We start from the raw sequence: 22218 nt of genomic DNA on the forward strand, positions 1-22218 counted from the left end.
GAATTGTGGGAGTTGAAGTCCACAACACCTGGAGGGCCGAAGTTTGCCCATGCCTGATATATAATAATCGTAATTATTGTGATGATGGGGCTGAATTTGGGCTCTTTATTATGACCACAGGGGCTGGATTCGTTCGAGCTTTTAATAAGGAGTAGAAGGGCTGGATTTTGACACTTCCTTGTGCATTTGGATCAATGGGGCTGGATTTGGGCTGTTTGTTATAAGTTATGGATCTGAATTTGGTTCTTCACAGTGAGTTTTTTCTCTCTCTCTGCTTTTTCCCCATGCAGTCTACATTAAATGAAATATCCTTTACATATGTTTCAGTAGAACAAAGCTTTAGTCCTAGGAAATTGGGAAAGTAAGAAAAAAAGAAAACATGAATAACATGGTGTCCATTTTCTCTTGCATTTATTTATTTATGCAAGGGGGGGTCAAAGCCATTTGCAACATATAAATTGAAAAATTCAATGCCTCACATACATAAAACCTAACATTAAACCATAACAACATAAAACTATCAATTAAATCATAAAAATGCAATGACATTTAAACATTAAAACGTGGAATTAAAAACGTATGAACGTTAAAATCACATTATTTAGGTGAGGTGAGCAGTGGTTTAGAAATGGGCTTGTTTTTGTCGCACAAAGGAACAAATGTGGCTTTTCGTAAGAATTCAGTTTTTTGTCTTAACATTTTAATAGTGTTAGATGAAAGTGAATATGTGTTTGTCCTGCCTTGTTGTCTAAAATTAGTTGGTTATCAAATGCAGAGTACTTTTTTCAGAGAAGACTAGTGTATTATAATTTGTCATCAGCCATCTTAGAATTAAACCTTGATGGTTATTTTAAGAATAGACTTAAGCTTCATCCAGTTGTCTGGAATTTAGAGCTAATTTGCTACATATAATTTATAAATGAAACAGAATCATCTTTGTGTGCTTATTTGGGTGAGGATAGCATAATTTCAACCTAACTGTCTCCTGAAGGCATCAGATCTCATCTTCTCATAGACGCTAAACAGGGTCAGCCCTAGTTTAGAACTTGGATTAGGTGCTGCAAGCTGAATTTCACAGGAAGGCAATGGCAAATAACCGCTGCATAGTCCTTGCCCAAGAAAACCCTATCAAATGTATGAGGTTAGTATAAGTCAACAGGCAACTTGAAAACACCTATACATACAATTTGAGATCCATTTAAAAAAATGGATTTAAAGATTGTATTCTCATTGAGCTATTTTCAAATACAACTTAAGCTTGATTAGCAAGAACACTGCAAAACACGGTAATTGATTAGCTAATGGTTGGATGATCAGGAGCAGAAAGAATGCAGACATGCAGCATTGTTCTGTTACTGACTAAGGATTTGTTCTCTGGTAGATAATTCCGATTGAGAGTGATGACTATTTATGTTCATTTTATGATTATTCATAAATATATGGTGTATTTTTTCTTTTTTGGTGTTTTGTTTTTCATTGCAGTAATAGTAAAGGAAGGAAAGAATATTTGAATATATTTAACAGTGTCCTCAAAAAAATTCATACTAGCATTTCCTGGCATTTTGGTGCCATTCATAATTATTTTACAGTATTCATGGTTGTAACATTGCAAAAGGCCAAGGTAGTTCTCAGCATACGTGAAGCATTCTGGACAACATTCTGTTAGCTGTTCTGGTCAGCTCTGAGTTCAGGGAGGACATATGCCCACACCCAGAAGCAGCTTTTAACCATCTCGATTGCATTATAGGTGAATGGAAAACTGCTTGTATAACTAGAGAGTAAAAGGTTTGTTTTGCCCTTATGTCTTTAATTTGGTTTAGTATCTCTTTTAGTTATCCTCCCTTTTGTCAGCAGAGATAGGGTTTGTCAAATGTATTTTGAGAAGGCAGGAGGAGAATGCTCATCAGTCTTTGGTTTCAACGTGGAACCCTATATGTCCCAACATCCTCTGTCTTAAGCTGCTGCTGTTCTCCTTCAGTTCGATATAGTCTGTAATTGCAAGTTCTGTCTTTTGCATCAAAGAAGAAATCATAATCTTTTTAAAAATATTTTTTATTGAACATTTTAAACACCAACACAGGGAAAGAGGGAGAACAATAATAAAGAGGATAGAAAAGTAGGAAACCCAGTCACCCCAAAAGAAAAAAGGAGACCAAAAAGGCCAAAAATGAAAAAAAAGAAAAAAAAGAAAAAAAAGGTCCAAAAAGACAAAAACACAAACCATTCTAAAATGACTTCCACTCCAAATCATAATCTTTTTGATCCAGGATCAATTTGTTTTTTGTTCTTTATCATGGGATTTCATGGTGGTGCAAAACCAAAACGGTAGGCAATGCAAAATAATCCCAGATTAAAATAATAGCTTCATCTTCTCTTCATCACTACAGATCTTTCAAGGTCCTATCAGAAGGGAGTCTGGAGGCAAACAGCAGGGAAACCAATTGGGATTGTTCTACTAATTAATTGAGGATAATTAATTTGTGCCACTGAGAGTCTTAGAAAGTCCCCAGCCCTACAGACTTAAATTTGGGCTTGTTAGATAATTTTGGGGAAACATTAATGTGTTCCCAGAATTACCTTACCGAGGTAATCTTATTGATGGCTCTGATTCAGATAGCCGCCATATATTTCTGAAGTTTACCTTCCTCTTTGCACATCACACAGGGGATGTTTCTGATTCTTCTTCAGAAAGATCCATTACCCTGTATCCTGTTCTAGACTTGTCTGACTTCCATGAAGATCTTGTCAGCCCCAGCTGGTAATCTTGAACAAATGCAGAAAAATGAGAATAGACATTTATGGATGATCTTATCAGGCACCATTGTCTTTCTGTCACACCATTGTGGAAAAGAGTTCTTACTTTCCTATCCAGAGTTACAGTCTGGACTCAATTCAATGATGAAGAAATTCTTTCCTTCACAAGCACAATAAACAGGCTTTTTAGATAATGTTCATCATGTCTTGAATGTCAGTAGCCATTATCAAGAATTGATCCATATGGCCTTAGAGCAGTGGTGTCAAATGTATGGCCCTCAAGGTTGTTTCGGACTTGAGCTCCCAGAATTTCTGACTGTTGGACAAGCTGGCAAGCGCTTCTGGGTGTTGGGAGATTTTTAGAATCAAAATTTGAAAGGAAGTATTTCTGAAATGGAAAAGATAACTATCAAGCAAAATCAGCATTTGCAAGACTTCCTAAACAAGGCAGGTTTATTTTTCTTTTTATGAAATATAGCTGAACCACTTTCTTCTGAGTCCACTGTGAACACTAATACATTTTATTATTATTATTATTATTATTATTATTATTATTATTATTATTATTATTGCTATTGTTACCCACCTCCCCTCAAGGCTTGAAGTGGGGTACAAAACAGATTAAAATATAAGACACTAAAACACATAAATTAAAAAAAAGACATAAGATTAAATGCATTCAAATCATTTATACCAATAAAATTCAAATTAAGAAGTTAAAATAGAGTGGCGTCTTTTAACAGTACTAACTGATTTTAAAAACTTCTTACATGATTTATTACTTGTACTACTTTTCTATTTGAAAATAACCATCTTAAGACATTTTAATGCTCTTTTAATATGAGATCAATACAGAACTTGAAACAAATACTCCAAAAGCTCCAAAATGTCCTTAAAAACAACTAGAAAACATTTTACTATAGCAGAGCTGTCCTAGGAGGGCTTCTGAGAAAGGGGCCTGAAACTTGTGCTGAGGCATTTCTGAGGAGAGGGAAAAGATAGTGAGGGGAAGAGAAGAAGAAAGATAAAAACTGGAGTTGAAAGGCTTGGGGGATTTGAGGTTGGCACTAAGAAGAGGGCATCAATTAGCAGGGAGAGGCAGGAGGAGGCACTTAGGAGGAGAACAGGAAAAAAAGAAGGGGAAGGCAGGCCTGGTGTTGACTGAGCTTGTTCTTCTGTTTTCACCCTTCCTTTTTGAACAGGAATTCACACAACACACTAACGTGCCTCAACACACAGTTCGAAAAGCTCTGCCATAATGCTTCCCATTTGATAGACTGATTTTGGAGATCAAGATTCAGATTCCAACTTAACCATGGAATCTGAATGGATCACGCTCACTGAGCCTTAGAGGAAGGCAAAGACAAACATTGTCTGAACAAGGAAATCCTATTAAGTTTGTATTGGAGTAATGATATGGCAGAAACAACTTTAAGGCACATAACAGCAAGTGAAAGGTAGACATTTTTGTGTGTGTCAGGAGCGACTTGAGAAACTGCAAGTCGTTTATGGTGTGAGAGAATTGGCTGTCTGCAAGGACGCTGCCCAGGGGACGCCCAGATGTTTTGATGTTTTACCATCCTTATGGGAGGCTTCTCTCATGTCCCCGCATGGGGAGCTGGAGCTGTCAGACGGTGCTCATTCTCCCTCTCCTCGGATTCGAACCTCCCACCAGTCTGTCTTCAGTTCTGCCAACTCATGGGCTTAACCCATTGCACCACCGGGGGCTCCAGGTAGACAATGAAGAATGTTGAACCGAAGAAAACAAACAAATTTAAATTGTGATGCTCAAGAGAGTTTGATAGATACCATGAACTGTCAAAAAGACAAATGAATGCATCCAAGAACAAATCAAGCTTGGGATACCATATCCCATTAGAAGCCAGAATGATAGAACTGAGGTTATCATATTTTAGATATTAAGGCTTGCTGGGGTCAATTATCAAGTACATTAATGTGAAATACAGTGGAAGGCACGAGTGAAAGAAAAAGAAGACTAATGGATTGACCAAGTCATAGTCTTGAGCTTGCCAAAGCTGATTTACCAATAACCTGGTCTCATGGAGTTTCTCATTCATAGGGTCACCATAAGAGAAAGCTGACTTGACAGCATATAAGAATTTAAAAAACAGTAAACAGTAACAGATTTTGGGGTGACATGCACCCCCTTTTTGTTACTCTTCAGTTGCCATCACTTGTATGGATTAGGCAATAATAAAACTTGCCTTCATAATTGGTCATTGTTTTATTGTGTTTTAGAATTGTTCTATGTTGCATTGGGAAGGCTTACCCTGAAATGATGGGTATGAACGGTGAGGATACAGTTTTGTTTGGGGACTTGCATTTTTTTGTGTCAATATATAAGGCATAAAATATTGTATTGGGCATGATCTCATTTGCCATAAGCATAGTAAACATAGCATTGTGATTGAGTCCGTATTATGGTACACATAACATATTTTCTCTATAATATTTAGTTTTCATTCAGAAAAGCAGCTCTGCATGCAAAAGTGGTTCTTGCCCTCTCTTGGGTAAATAAAAGGACAAAAGCTGTACATTCTATAAAATCTCACCTATCATCACCTGTAAAGTGAGATTGTGAAAAGGCAGGAACATAGTCATAGGACTTACATAGAAGTAAGTTCATATTTTATTAATAGAATTTGCCTTTAATGGAGTTTTAAGTTTACAAAATTCTTTTCCCTTGTATAGTACAAATACAGAGACCTGTCTGTTCAAGAAACTATCAGTGTTATTGCCCAGTATAAAGATCTCAAACCTGTAATGGATGGCTATGGTAAGTTCCTGTCTTATATAATCTGCACTGTTTTATGTTTATAATGGATGAGTATATTGTATTCTTTCTAACATGGTTGTTCTGTAAAATAAATTGTCTAGCATTCGGCCATTCAGTGTTAATTTCTTACTATTTCATTCTGTTTTGCACAAATGATTTTTTGTGGAGAATAATGAAAAGTTATGAGATTAATTACTTGAAGTGTATTATTCAGCAAATTTATGATAGAAACATTTCTTCCTATTTGAGAAAAATTGTCCATGTAATATAAAACAGGGAACTGAATCTTCATTTAAATCTGGGATGGGCAAAATGCAGTTCACCAGATGTTATCAGATAGCAACTCCCATTAAACCTGGCAACTATACCTCATGGCAAGGAATACTGGGATTTAAAGTAAAAACAGTTCCTGGACTGTTTACTGATCCTGACCTAGAGATTTGAGTTGCAGTTTTGTTTTGGAGGTTGTCATAGCAACTTTAGTAGTTGTGTATGTTTAACAACTGGGTTGGTCATAGAATATTTAGCGATATGTAATCATAAAGCACAAAATAATATGCTAGGCATGTTGCATTGTGTAGTGTTGCCATTTTTAGCAGGTGCTTACTTATATGTGGAAATGTACATGACAAAGAAACATTTGATGCATTTGTGTGTGTGCATGAATTGTTTTCGTCAGTAAAATAAACAGAATGTCTAATTCTTCTTTTCAGTTTTTAATGATGGTTCATCAAGAGAGTTGATGAGCCTCACTGGAACTATTCCTGTAAGTTACAGAGGTATGTGTGTGTCTTGAATTGTTTGTGCATACCTGACTTGAAAATATATGTATTTATCACTGTTGACAGTCCACTCACTTTCAAATACCATGTTTTTAGTTTCGTAACTTTGTGTGATTGTTCTATAATACTCAAAGACACCTGTGCTTTGCTGCAATTTTATCCCTTAAGTCAGCGAATGTAATACAAGAAAACGGAAGCACACCCAATATTCTTGTGACCTTAAAATGTTTTTATGCATTGTATGAGTAATTCCCCGTCTCTTTTCGAGAGGTTTTTATGGAAGCACTCTGGAGTAGAGTTGATTTGGTATAGAGGACATCTTTCAAAAAGTTCTCTTTCTCTTTATTTGCTCTGGTTTCACTGTGAAAAGGGAATTTAGTGTCAACCCAGAGGTAATTTCTGCAAGTGTTTGATTCATCAACAGTATTAACTTATATTTAAATACACAGTTAACACAATACAATGTTTCTTTTTCAATAGATTAGGGAGTTCTACTAGCATGCCAAGTGTCTGCTCCTGTTGTGGTGATTGAAAGCTCTGCAAATGGAAAGCTGATATTAAAACCTATTTTCTTACAGTGCACTGAATTAGTTGAAACTGGCTAGATAAGAGATTGAAAAGTAATGCTGAACCAAGTCCTGACAGTCTGTGCACTATGGAAGCAAAGAAGGCATATCCAGTGGCTAAAGTTAAAAAAAGTGTGTGTGATGTGCCTTGTCTGAAGTGTTTTAGTATCTTCCAGGCAGTTGCTCCTAGAAGCTGAAAGATCTTTCAGTGTAGCATTCCATTGAACATAGGAAATTACTGCTGAAAGGGTAGGCCATGGTACCTCACTTGAAAGCTGTGGTAAAGAAGTTGATCCCAAGAATTATTTAAAAAATAAACCCTAAAGCATTGTCACAGTACAAATTGTGATATACCAACATTTTAATATACTGTGATTATTCTGACTGCCCCATATGATTTTTCAAACTGGAATTAACATACAGAAATAACCAACTAAAATTATCAGGGCATAATCACTAAGGATTTAAGAAGGTTAAGGGGGAGTATACAGTTAGAATTTAAGCAAGTCACAAAATAATAACTGTAAAACAGTGTAAATATATCAATAATGCAAAATCAGAAAGATGAACCGAAATGGGAGCAGATAAACTTTCCTAGAAAGGTTGTTTCATTGTCTGTAGGCCCCACTTATCATAAGACTCATGATAGAAAACACATAAGAAGACCTTTCGTGAATTTACACAGCTTCATTCATGTGTGTTTGTGTATTTTTTTCCATTGATTTATTTACTATATTCTGCTCTTAAAGTCTAGCTGCTCTTGATCTTCTCACCCAGGAAAGATCAGGTTCATATGTGCTTAGCTTCAACAGTACCTTAGTACTTTGAAGACCAAATCTGGTATTTTGAAATATTCTAGTAACCGGTTTTGTAACTAGCTATATGTGCCTCTCTGCAGTCCAGTAACACCCCGGCAGGCACATTCTGGACCTTTGCAACTTTCTGAACTGTTTTCAACCTCCGCCTGTGATAATGATAGTAGTTGGTCTAATATGGAAGTTATTAGATAAAGCATGGCTTTGCAAAGTCCAATGTCTCAATCTTGTCTGCCTACTCGTATATGGTTGAAACTCTCAACTGACCTCCATCTTGTCTACAGTCTGATCTTCAGAATAATTCTAGAACTTTGTAACATCCCAGGATCAGAAAATAGATATGTGAATAAATAGAAATGCAAGTATCACCCTCATAATTAAATTTGAAATGTGAATAATAATAATTATACTAATACTAATAATAATAATAATAATAATAATAATATTTATACCCTGCCACCATCTCCCCAAAGGGGACTCAGGGAGGCTAACATGAGGCCAATCCCAAAGATACAATATAGCAAAATAAAATTCATAATGCAGACAATAAAATTACATCGGAATAAAATACATATATTAGCAAAATAAAATAAATAAAGCAAATTAACACAATATAAAATCGAACAGGATGAGCAGGCCAAATGGACAAGGTAAAATGATAAAACCCTGGATGAGGTAGAAATAGAAAATATGTAATTGAGGGGTTCCCAAAAAAGATAAAAAAGTGGGGTAAGGCTTTCAGTTTAGGACAGGCTATATCAATGTCAAGTGGCTTTGCTTTTTAAATATGTGAAGAGGCAGTGTATCATCCTTGTAAATGTGCAGGTACATCTGCCTTTTTACTGTTAGAAGCATTTGCTAACATATATGTATTGTAGTCTAGTCACTCAATGCAATTGTTGTGTGTCTGAATTCACCATTACAGCCAACGTATTTTGCCTCACTGTTTTACAACATTATCATGTGTGCCCTCCCCCACAACCCATTATTCATTCACTGCTTTTTTTTCTAAATATCTTCAGGCAATACTTACAATATTCCAATATGTCTCTGGCTGTTGGATACATATCCATTCAATCCCCCTATCTGCTTTGTTAAACCAACGAGTACAATGACAATTAAAACTGGAAAACACGTTGATGCAAATGGCAAGATATATCTTCCATATCTCCATGAATGGAAACATGTAAGTACAATGTTTAATTTTTACTTTAATTCTGAATTATTTTACTTTTTAAGAAAAAGGATGGTTTCTCATTTGTCCATTTAGTATCACATAAAGGCATAGACTTGAAAACCTGGAGCCTCTTATTGACTGAAATACTGTTATTTGTCATGTTCACTGTGCTATCACCAGGTTTGGAATTGATAAGCTCATTCACAAAATTCTTTTTATCCATAAGCAATCTGGTTCACTGGGGATAACATATTCAGTTCTTGCTGACTGAATTGAAAGAACTAGAATTGAATGAGCCTTCTAAGTAGGAGACAGTAATCTGCTGTCCCTAAAGAAGTGATTGATCTGTTGTCAGTTCTAATGAACAATTGAACTACCTTGGTGGGAGAAAAAAAGTATGTTTTCTGTGCTTTAACTCCTAGCCACAATCAGATTTGATAGGATTGATTCAAGTTATGATCGTGGTGTTTGGAGAGGAGCCTCCAGTGTTTTCTCGGCCTACTATTTCAGCAGGCTATCCACCTTATCAGGCAACAGGACCACCAAACGGTAAGAAACCTATGTTTGTTATGCATGTAAATAACTAGCATAACTAACCTGGAAATCCCAGCCAGTTTCCCAGCTGTTAAAAATTGTGGGATCCAAAGTCCAAAACATCAGGAGGAGTACAGTTTGAGAAACTATGAAGTAAGCTATATGTGAATGCTGAAAATGTAAGCATAATTTTAGGTCCCTTGCTTTATCACTGTGTTGTATATTTGGGTTCATCTTTTTTGAAATACGCTGTATTTTTCATTGTAATTTCCCTGTGAGGGGGCTTTCTAGATAACAGCAACATGAGAACATTGCAGCAGTTTGGCCAGTAGGTGTCAGTCAAATATAAGCTAAAGCAGTGGTTCTCAAACTGTGCTCCTTCAGGTGTTTTATAGACTCATAGAGTTGGAAGAGACCTCATGGGCCATCCAGTCCAACCCCCTGCCAAGAAGCAGGAAAATCTCATTCAAAACACCCCTGACAGATGGCCATCCAGCTCCCAAAAATCCCAGCCAGCTTAGTATCTGTTAGGAATTGTGGGAAGTGAAGTCCAAAACATCTGGTGGAGCAGAGTTTGAGAAACACTGCTAATACAGAAAGTGATTGCATCCTTGGAACCAGCACTGATGCTTTAACCTTGTAACTTTAGACAAAAATCAAATAATATTAGCCACAACAAGCTAATACCTTTAGTACAACCACCTAACGTATCAGAAGGCTCTCCAGAACTTTCTTCATGTACATAGGGTTGCTACAATGAGAGACAAAATTTGTCAAAATGAAAAATATCTGATTTGACTTCTTAAGATAGAATGCAGAAGTAAAAATTAATGTAAGGTGCATCCATCCAATTTTCATGGATTTCTCCCCTCCCTCCTTCACACAAATACAAGAACAGCAGTACAACATTTAGCTCTTTTGCTAAAATACATTTGCATTGCTCTTGATCCAGCCCTACAGAGATTGTTATGGGCATTCAAACCTTGGCTTTGTAGATTAGTTCCAGAAAGTAAATAATCCTAATAGTTCAATAATTTAGATTGTTTCATATTAAGTGTTTTAAGCTATGTAACATACTGAAAAGACCCATTTAAATAATCCTATTATGCTGGAGACCAAATGAGAAGGTTCTGAGAACTTGAGCTTGTTCCTTCAGTACTGGTTGCCTATCTTGAAGATGGGCATCAAAACTTTCTTGTGTTTGCATAACGTGGTATAAACATAAATTAAACATTCTTACAGTTATTATTGTTAAAAGTACTTCATTATAAAAGCAGACTGTTGATATAATGAACAACATAGTTCTTCTGAATTATTAAAATGTCTAAAAATTGCTACTGTTGTCAGCTTCCTACATGCCAGGTATGCCAAGTGGAATGTCTCCTTATCCCCCAGGGCCTCCTCCTAATCCAAGGTAAATAATGGTTTGGTCAATTTACCTGTTCGGTAGGAAATATAGGCAGTGAATAGACTGTGATAGAGACCAAAAAGAATAGTGTTTGGAGTCTACTCATTTTTAGTTCAGTTGTATCTGCTCAGTGAAACAGGAACTTAATGGGTTTATTTCACTAATGACATCTAAAATTGGGTTGCATTCAAAAACTCAGTTTTGAATCTAATAAAAACTAAAGGTGTCAACAATCATAACTGAAAACTCAAAAGTGTCAATATAAGTTGACTTATGAAATAACGGTTTTGCGTACCAGACTGCCCTTGTGCTTTAAAATAATGTCTATCTCTCTTTCATTTGCTGACTTCTCTTGGGACAAATCTGCAGAAATCAAATAATATCCATTGAAGGCACACAAGGAAGATTGCTGTATGTAGTAGCCCTGACCACAATCAAACTGTCTCTGTTGGCTTCAACCCCTGAACTCAATATCTTAGGAAGAACACCCTAAAGGGGAATCTAGCTGTATTCAGTGTGAAAGATGCTGTGCCTCTATATCAACATGTAGGCTCTCTCTTCAGACCTTCTACCAAATATGTGGTGATCTCAGGAAAGATGTAGCAGTGGACAACAGGAATGATATTTGCCCCCAGATATAGAAGGGCCTACTCCTTTCTCCATGCATTTTTGTATGGATGGAACTGATTTCTGAAGAGAGCTAAGAAATATTTCCTTTTTTATAGGCTTCCTTAGTTTCTACCTTTTAGCTAATAGTGATAGGATATGAAAATAGGCAGATTAAGCTTGTAAGAAATGAACATAGCCTTGAATGCTGGAGCTTGCATACATATACAGTCGGTCCTCCACATTTGCAGATTTGATTATATACAGGGATTTGATTAAAATGTTCTCTCTAGGAATCTCTAGGTACTTTAGTGTGACTCTGTAGTTAATGTTTGTCAGAAGTTGACCATAGAGTCATATTGAAGAACCTAGAAATTTGTAAACAGTTGTTCTCTCGGGTTAAAAAAAGTAATATTTTTATTTGCATTTTAAAAAATTGTGTGGGAGTCTTGTTTCTAACCCTACGTAACATGGAGGGCTGACTGTAATCTTTTATATTTCTGCTTTCAATGTTCTACAACATTGTTGTTGATACTTTTGTACTGTTAAGGAGCTTGTAGTTTTTATATACTGTCATAAGATACCTTGTAGGATGTTTATGTTTAAAAAAGGACAGTGAATGCACTGCATCAAAAGAATCAGAGACCTAGAAGAAAGTGTATTTAAGAATGTATTAATCCAGTTGAATGGGAGCAGAGAAAAAAGAGCACATACTTAGAATTGTGGTGAGAACATGTTTTGTGAAAGCCATAAAATATGTACCCATTCCGTTGGTTCTCACAAGTATATTTGAAATCAGAATATGTGCCTCTCTATATGGAAACAGTGCCGTTGTGTGCAAGGCTATTACAGATTGATGTAGAATAAATTTAAAGATTGTTAGAAAGTGTTGGCATCAGTCATATCATTAGGTATGTGTATAACATGCCCTCTGAAATATGAATGAGAGTTGGCTATCTTCAAAAGAATATCCTGTTGATTGATACTGCTGAGACTTCTGAAAACCAACATTCTTTAAAATTCTGTCTTCCCTTTTTTCCTCCCTTCAAGTGGTTATCCCTACCCTTTTCCTCAACCTAGTGGACCATTTCCAGCAACAACTAGCACTCAACACTATCCATCTCAACCTCCTGTAACCACTGTGGGTGAGTAAATTTGAAGGGCATTCATTTCAAAGGTACAAAATAATAACATGGAAGAACATATTTCTAGATGACCATTAATTTTATTGTAAAGAAAGAGTAAAATATTGTTCTTAAAAAGATCAATTTTATTGCCAGTAAGGATTTCACAGGTGTTGTTTTTCTCCATTATTTGATTTACAGTACAATCATTAACTATATTTTATCTTTTATTAACAAAATAACATATTTTTACTGAACAGCTCTGTGTAGTGAAGTTGATATTTGCTGGAAATAATGATGCTAACAAATCCAAAATGAATTAAAGCCAGAAATAAAATAAATCAAAAATACATATTTATTTTGTTCTCTAATGTCACAATTTTGCGGGCCGATTTTGTAATTAATAAGTTTTTAGATGTTGGGAGATGATTTATTAAACTGCTGAACATGACAGGAAACTGAAAAGAACAACTGCTTGGGCACAAGAAGAACGAAGAAGTATAGCTTAGGTGAAGTGACTGAAGTCCAGATGTTGGTCTTATAGTTGATTTGTGAACCTCCTGCCTGGTGTCTGTTGAAAATGGGAAATTTTAAGGGCATTCATTTCAAAGGTATAGAATAATAACATGGAAGAACATGATTGTGGTGGAATCGGTACACCAGCCTTTTTTATCACACCTAACTGGAGTTGGACTGATAACTACTTTCTCCAGTATGTGAACTACTGGTTCTACCTCTGCGTGGCTATGCAAGAGCTGAAGTCATTGTAGAAGAAACATGAAATGCCTCACTGTCTTTGTTACTGGAAATACTTTGTGAAGTTTATGTATATACAGATTGAGCCTCCCTTATCTGGAAATTCAAAAACCTCCACAAACCCACAAAATTTGCCACCAACTTTCTGCTTCTGCCTTCAAGAGAGCAGCTGCTACATTCCTGCTTGTTCATCTCTCAGACCCTCAGTCTCTACAGTACAGCCTTTTGTCTCATGCACCAGTGAAATGCAAGCTTGAAGAGAGACTGAAAACTGAAATTATTGGAAACATGGGTTTGCACTTAGAAGTTTGCTTGGATTCCTGCCATTTCATAGCTCCTCAATTCTCTTCACACTGAAGATCTCTGAAATAGCAGGAAGTGTATATGTAAGTGCAAATACAAGTATTCCAAAATACCAAAATATCCAACATACAAAATATTTCTGTTCCAAAACATTTCTTCTAAGGAATACTTAACATATATAAGCCAAAGATTCAGATCAGCAACAATGTTTCATCGTACATTGATTTCTCAATATGGTTGCTGGGTACTTATATGTATTTCTTAGATGAGTGCTACGCAAAATACTGTAAAATATTAGTAATTAGTTTTGTTTAGAAAGGATGCCCTAATAAATTTCAGTGGCTAGACCTTGGATTTTATATATTGTCACTAATAATGGATGCCTTTGCCCTCTAGTAAAGAGGGACTAATTAAAACTCGAAAACCTCGATATTTAATTTAGAAGGTCCAATCTTACTCAGCATGCAAAACAAGTTTTTTTCTCCTGTAATTTTGCAGTACTACAGTATATCTGAACTACATACTTTTTCACTTTTATGGAAGGACTAGACTTACCAGAAATGTCTTATGGTTTGTTGTTGTTCATTAGTTCAGTTGTCTCCGACTCTTCATGACCTCATGGACCAGCCCACGCCAGAGCTCCCTGTCGGTCTTATGGTTTAGGTCTGGAAATTTGCAGTACTTAGAAGGGCCCAAATTGCTATTCTGCTAAGGTAGTACTAAGTGGGCTTTGTTTTTGTTGTGCTATGTTGGAATTGAACGTAGCAACAAAAATCAGAAACCATAAAAAACAATATGAGGAAATTAATACATATAATTCTACATTGAGGTTTTTTTTAAGTTCAATTTTTTTTAAGTGAGGTATAATATGCCAACAAAAAAGAGGGGGATTGCTAAATGCATACATTTTAAACTCTTAATTTAATAAATACAACTTTTTGCAGTAGATTCTCTGTCATTCTGCCCTGCGTAATAAGCATGGATTCCTTTCAATTGATATTATTCAGACACAGGTGTTTTAACATAAAACACCACTATGTTATAGTTTTCTAGACTGGCATTCAGATAAAAATATTGCTTAATGGATACAAAAGACATACATTTTGGTGTAGAGGAAACCATTTCATGGTGTGATTTTGCTGTTACAGCAAATATTATAGTATAAAACCACGCTGGGTAAAGTTTTCAGAAAGTGCTTAAGCCTCAGCGTTTACAAAGAATTAATGTATGTTTGTTCTCTTAATAGCAGATGGCAGAAGAAAGCAGAAACAGGTATGGATTTGTGGTCATTCTTATGTTTTTTGGGCAGAAAAACGAGCACTTGAAAGAAGCTTTGGCCCAAAATTGGGTGTTCGGCTGCAGGATGCCAAAATACATTGGCTAGGAAAGAGCGGCATGACTTGGGACCAGTTAATACCCACTCTGTTGCATGCGCGACGTCGTCTACCAGATCCTGATGTTCTGGTGATCCATTTAGGGGGAAATGACCTGGGGACAGACAGAAATATGGATATCATAAACCAAATGAAGAAGGATCTGGGACATCTTAAGCAAATATTCAAGAATAGCATTCTGGTCTGGTCGAATATTGTGCCCCGTAAAGTATGGAACCAAGAGATACACCATGAAGTGATGGAGAAAAGCAGGAGACAAGTCAATCAAGCAATTGGCCATTTTATTGAGCGTACTGGAGGAGTAGTTGTTCGACATGATACACTTGTGCCAGGATCTCCTGGATTGTTCCATCTCAACGGTGTCCTTTTGTCGGAAAGTGGAACAGAAATCTTCATCCTGGATTTACTGAATGCTTTGGAGACTTTGGTTTGACTTATACTAGAGGATTTGTGATTTTTACTAGTGTTGAAGCTCTACAGATAAAAGATTGCTATAAGATTGTGAGCAGTGTGGAATTTGCAAGTAGGAAAATTGATCTATTATTAATGTGGTGGGCATGGGTTGGTAATGTTGTAGTGTCATGTGCTGCCCGGCAGCTGATGCAGCTGCACATCTGCCCATATATTTAATTGTGTTACGTTTTGCTTCACTTTTTAAATATTAAATTCATTTCTGATGTTTCCTTAGAAACAGTGCCAAATCGTTTAATTCTGTTTTATAGCCTAACTTTCACAGAGGAATGCATATACATATATCAGCCTAACGTATGAGTTGGACTACTCATCAGTATTGGTTTTTAATATTACAATAAATTTAAGAAATGCTGTATAAAATCTTTAATGAGGTGATATGAGTAGGTAAGTCAGCTGAAGAAGATTCCTAATATATTCAGGAGATTGATGAAGAAAAAGAGAGAGAAAGAGAAAGAGCACACGAGATCCCTGATTGTCTTCAGATGCTGATTAATAGATTGAGGTTTAAACCATAGTTCCCATTTCAACTATAATGGGAAATGTAGCTCCAAAAGACAAGAAAGAAGACAAAGGGGAAAGTATGTGTCTGATGCATGTTTACAGCTTTAGTGAACTCTGGTTTCTGTAATATCTGACCTGACTCTGGAGCTGTGTTGCTGTAGCACATTATACACATGATTATGAGATAAAGTTACTGTAATTTTAAACTTATATCAGCTTGATCTTAGTCTTGCCCTGAAAACTGATACTTCTATTGAGAAATTATATGATCACATTCATTTTGATTCAGAGATAGATCTGTATTCACAAAGGAAAAAAATGTACTTTTTTCCATAGAAATTTATGGAAAGGTTGTTATAGGTGGCAGTGTTTTTAGCTTTGGAGTGGTATGCCTTGGTTGTGAGAAACACATAAATATTTGCTTTTTCCACTTCCTGTAATGCATCATTTTGTTGTAAAAGATCACCACAATATTCTCAGTGCAATTAATGACATTTATAAAGGATTTAAAATGCAAAGCAGTGTGCTTTAGCTATGGTTATATCACCCTGGACTAAAGAAATTTCCAAATGTGGTGGGATTACAATTCTATATATTATATATCTTGGAATTAATGTTGTTAGTTAGTTGAGAGGAGAATAAAAGATAGGAAAACATTTGCACAGCAAAACCATGTAATAGAATTAACAGTTCTGTATTTTTAAAAAGTTTCAGAAGAAAAGAAGTCTCAGTGTTTTGATGAGAATCCCATGTAAATTACTTTCATATAACATTGTGCCTTTGAATTCTTTCACAAGTGTGTGTGTGCATGCATGCACATACATGAAAGAGAGACAAGTTTCTCTACTTATTTGAAGCCAAATTACAGAAGAAATATAGCTGATGGCTTTAATGACCAAACTTCTGAACCTGTTAAGTTTTCTGGAGGTAGAATTTTGAAGCTGTAGTTCAGCACAAGCTTGACTGAGGAATGCAGGACTACACAAATGAAATACTGCAGACATCCATATAAATATTGCATGTTTGAAAATGAACTTTAGTACAACTTACGATGAAGAAAGTGGACATTGCTATTTTATTCAACTTCTCTTTTGAATACCTCTGGGATTTTCCAGCAAGAAGAATGATATAGCCTTTAGGTATTACAAGAACTGGATTCCAGAGCACACATAGCCCCACTTAAAAGCACTTGCAGCGGTTTGTGTTTTGTATACTTCCTAGTAATAGGGCTTTGAATTCCAGTATTCTGTAAAAACCTAGTATTTTTTTTCTATCTCGTTGTTGGTAAGAGTTATTGATCCATCTAATTTGTATCATTTGGATTTTCTGTTTTTAAAATAAAATAGTCTGTCTCTTTTCATCATTATGTGTTATGTTAGCAGGCATTGAAAATTGAATGATGTGAATGATTTCCCCCTAAACCTATCTTGCAATGTTCTTCAGGTTGCTAAATGTTCTCTATTGATGCAATCCGCTACCAATTAGAATATCCACTCCCCAAAATTTATTATATTCTATTAAAGCAGTGGTTCTCAACCTGTGGGTCCCCAGATAAAACATCAACTCCCAGAAATCCTAAAAGCTGGTAAACTGGCTGGTTGAAAAGCACTGTATTAAAATAATAATAATAATAATAATAATAATAATAATAATAATAATAATGTTAAACTGTAAATATGTGTTATAATGGGTAATTGGTGACCATTATTTTTATAAATCAGTATGTTTTATTTTATTCAGATTTTGTTACATAAATATCTTCCATTTACACAAAGCAATACTAGAACAGTTTTATATTGCCAAGTGAATAGTAACATTCTGCATTCTTCAGGAAGCAAGGTCATTTCATATCAAAGGTGGTGATCAACTGTGTCAATATTAACTTTTAGGTTTTTGTCTTCAGATTATTATATTGCTCAAAGGCTGTAACGTTTCATGTTAAAAGTTACAATGTTGAATAACCTTCTTGAGTTGTTTAAGATGTTCATAGTTCATGTTGTTGGCTGTATCTTATTTTAACACGTGTTGGTTACTGTAAAGTTTGATCCATTGAATTATCCAGAGTGTAGTATTTCTCATTCCTATTCATTGCTGTGAAAGCTGAATATTGAGGAAAGCTGAAAGGAAGAAAATTACCTAATTAAGATAGGGTGCAGGAGAAAAGGTCTAATGATACATGTACTGCTAAAAAGGCAAATCGGTTTTAGAGCAAATCATGTCTCAACAATCCCTAAAAGTGAAGATGACTAAACTAAGGCTGTTGTACTTTGGACATATGGTAAAGTGGAAGGTAGTAGGAAAGGAGGAAAATCAGTACCATTGGATTGATTAAGCCAAGGAAGCTATAGCCTTAAGTTTGCAAGACCTGAGTCATGGTAATTGCTGACTGGAGTTCTCCCATTTGTAGAGTTGCTATAGTTTGAAATCGATGGCAGATAATATAATGGCAAGCTCAGCTAAATAATGATCTACTATGGCATTTTTGGAAGTTAGCAAAATGGTTGCTTTCAACCTGTTCTGGAGCTCTTATTCATATCTAATTACTTTTAAGAATAAATGCACTCTAATAAAATTATATTTAACATTTAACCCCACTAGATTTCGTCACCACTGGTGCAAATGTCATTGGTTTAGATGAATTCTCTATAGTTAGAATTGACATTTATTTATCCCCTTGTTTGGGATCCCTAAGTTTAGCACTACAACACTGTTCAATTATGGTGTTGAAGATTATATGCTATATTGAAATCTGCTTGATGATAGAAATTTTTAAATATATATATTTTAAATGCTTATAACTTAACTTCTTTAGCTGGCAAGTTGAGCCTTGGCTTCTGCTTTTCTTTCTAATTCAGAAGGTCATCTGCAGTACTGTAAGGTCAATATCTTAAGGTCATTTGTGAAATCAGACTCTATATGGCAAAGGTTAGATGTCTTGAATGTTCTCTGAAATAAGTGGCTGTATGCCATTACATCTCCTCAAAGAGTAGCTAATTATGGAAGTGATAGAAACTCTTAACTCATGTACTTAAAAGAGGTCTGTAAGCTATTAGTTCTCTTATGAATACATTATGACAATTGTACATTGTAAAATTGTATATACACATTGAGATTGCCACTTTTAAATTTCTACTTTATTTATGTTTTGGACATAAGTAACTATATTTGATTAAAATATTGTCGTGAGTTATGTGTATATGGAATAAGCAGTACTTATGGAATAAGCAGTACTTATGAATATATGGCTTTGAATAGTTGCCTTTGTAAGGCCATCCTGAATCCCCATCGGGGTTGAGAAGGTTGGGATATAAATGTAGTAAATAATTAAATATACCTGTACATGAGGAACAGACATCTGTAGGAGAGAATATTGTACTCAGTTGTTAGTCCACTATTTGCACAGGGGTTTGTTTTGTGTGTTAGCTTTTCAGAGACATCTTCTTAGTTCATGTATTGTATCTATGGCAAGCTGCCTTGCCAGCAGGTTTGGCATGGAGGAACCACATGTTGACAGCAGGAAACCGATATCAATCTACTTTAAAGGTACTGTATTAGAATGCTGGCTTAATTTGCTCACTTATTCTGTGGCATTCTTACCACACATTTAGTCCATTAAATACAATGTCTGCTCCTAAATCCAGAATCATGCTATCACCTCACACTTCTACACCAGAACAACTGAACTTCCCTTTCCTCAACTGCCAGATAACTAATGCTGGAGTGTTTCTGGATTATTGGGAGGAGGAACTACAATAGTTCTTTCTACAAAGTTCTGCTCTTGCTCCAGCTGAAACCATGTTCCATTCTGCTCTTAGTCTGTAAAAGATATTTTTGACTTTGTATTTATGTCAGGTGAGAGGAATTCATATAATTATTGATGTACTTATTAAACAGCTTTTATTAGGTCACAAATCACTCTTACTTAGTTTTGGCTAGTTAAGCCTAGCAACTTTATGCGTATTGCATAGCCATACTTCACTCATACTTTGCACAAATCACCTGAGATTATATATAGTGTTAAAAAAGAATGACTTCTACATACTGATTTGAACCCAGCATTTGCAGTTTTCAGTTGCTAGTGGAACACACAACATATTAATAACAATATTTTAAAGCTAAAAGCAAAGAAAATGGAATAGGTATGTTCCTAGTTTTCTAATTACACTTGCCCTTGTGTAGGTGTAACTCCCAAATATGTGCTTCTATTTAATGGGTAAAATTGTGATTTGTTCGAAAACATGCAGACAAGCTATATTCTGTTATAGATGTTCATCCTGGTCCTTGCTTCTTCATTGATCTAACTTAGTTTCATTTTTGAGTTTGGATGAATTTCTTAAAAACAATTTGTTATGTTTTGTTTTGTCTGAAATAACTGATTGTATGCATATAGCAGCATGTAGCAACCTAAATTTCTTCTGTACATATTTATTTTTTGGAAGTATATATGTGATTTTTATCTCAAAAGTATTGTATGAAAAATGTTCGGTATCAGTAAGGCGCATTTCTTCGTCATACTTTCTTTGATAGCATTTTAAGCATGTTTATAGGGAGAATGGAACCTGGAACTATCTATTCCATATTCTTAACTTATTAAAAATATGGTCTTCCAATGTAATGAAAGGTAATACTGCCAATCTTTGAAATAACCCCCCCCCCAAAAGCCCCCAGCAGAACTGACATATTAATGTTTTTCATTAAAAGAATTTTTGTTTGTTTAATTGAAGCTTGTTGTGCAAAAGAATTTCATTGTTTGACAACATTTTTCAGTGTCCATAGACATTACAAGCTGATATATTTTGAAGAGCAGAGCAGAAATATTTAAGGCATCATATGGGATGTTTACTTAGGACTATGGACTGGATGTTTACTTAGGACTATGAACTGTAACTTACATGAGTCCAAGGCTGAAGATGGAATGAAGATAATGAAAGTGGATAAGAATACATCGATAAATACTACAATCAATAACTAAATTTGAAATGTGTTTCGAGAATCTAGAAAATAGTCAACATTAATTTTAAGAACTTTCACATTGAAAAGCTTATACTCATCTTGGTTCAGTATCATTGAAACCGATGCAAAAGAAAATGAAAGGTTGAAGGAAAAGTTCTGAAACGGAATAATACAATATCCTTTATTTTTCATCAAGTGAAGTACCAAGTCTTGAGTTGGAAAGACAGATCAGAGACAATGGTTCCCAAAATCATTTTGGCATAAAGAAGGAATCTACAAGCAACACAGAGGAGATCCAAAAACTACAGGATGAATTCTACTAGTTCAGTTATAGTTTCTAGGTGGACATTTTAAAAAGTTAACATTGAAGACTGAGAAATTGCTGGGATGGACTATATTATGATGATCTTTAGGAATCTGATGCTTTTTATAGCAAGGGAAATTGTTAAAAGGACAAAGAGAATGGACTGAGAGTTATGAAAAAGGCAGTAATTAAGAAGAAAATTTTTAATATTGAGCAAAATGGATGACAGCAAGCTCAGACTACATATGAAACCTGTGAGGCACTTTGAATTGGTATGATAAGGTAAAATAATTTTAATATTAGAGTTCTTTTTCTAATTTCTGTTAGTTGATATCACTGTGTATCGACTTCCACAGTACAGTTAACACTACAGAAAATATATTCATAGGATGTAACACTACTATGTAAAATAGGATATTAATGGTTATAAAACCTGAAATCCTAATTATAAAGGATTTTCTAAAATAATGTCCACCAGAAGACAATGAAAAAGCTATAGATTGCGGTTATTGGTGTGCATTTCTAGATTGTCAGTTTGAAAAAGAGAGAAAAAGAAAGAATGCCAATTGCCCATGACAAATACATGGAATTATATGTCAAATGGCCTCTGTTGTATCATATTTTACATGACATATGAATATAGAAGAAAATAAATATTTGCTATTTAAAAAGTAGTGTTTTATTGCATATGTCACACAGCTCTGCTTCAATTCATTTAAAATGATGAATAGACAGGTTCATTAGTGCTTGTTGCTCTGAATGTAAAAATCTATGTAGAAATCTTTTATATTTATAGTTGTACTCTGTGATAAGATAATCGGGACTTTGCTAAGCTAGGAGCATAGACATGGAATTTTGAGCAACTTGGAAGTTTATGTATGTACCTTCAGAAATGTAAATTCTGCAAATTAAAGTAGTATAATATTCTGTAGCTTTTATTCTTTAAAAACATGAACAGTTGACTGAAGAA

General features: G+C 35.1%; 1 protein-coding gene across 3 annotated transcripts in view; it reads left to right on the top strand.

Moving 5' to 3' along the window:
* The window catches only part of TSG101 (tumor susceptibility 101), a 31029-nt gene that overhangs the window by 726 nt on the left and 8085 nt on the right, over positions 1-22218 (top strand). Inside the window, exons 2-8 of one of the 3 annotated variants that reach the window (XM_067462618.1) lie at positions 5467-5551; positions 6265-6330; positions 8737-8900; positions 9314-9440; positions 10773-10839; positions 12490-12584; positions 14869-20902. In XM_067462618.1, the coding sequence (XP_067318719.1) occupies positions 5467-5551; positions 6265-6330; positions 8737-8900; positions 9314-9440; positions 10773-10839; positions 12490-12584; positions 14869-15449 (1185 nt within the window). In that variant the 3' untranslated portion in view covers positions 15450-20902. Of the gene's footprint in view, positions 1-5466; positions 5552-6264; positions 6331-8736; positions 8901-9313; positions 9441-10772; positions 10840-12489; positions 12585-14868; positions 20903-22218 lie in introns of those variants that run through there. The other 2 variants (XM_067462619.1, XM_060768120.2) reach the window with 2 other exon arrangements.

The sequence above is a fragment of the Anolis sagrei genome, chromosome 1 (genome assembly GCF_037176765.1).
Source record: "Anolis sagrei isolate rAnoSag1 chromosome 1, rAnoSag1.mat, whole genome shotgun sequence".
Taxonomy (NCBI): Eukaryota; Metazoa; Chordata; class Lepidosauria; order Squamata; family Dactyloidae; genus Anolis; species Anolis sagrei.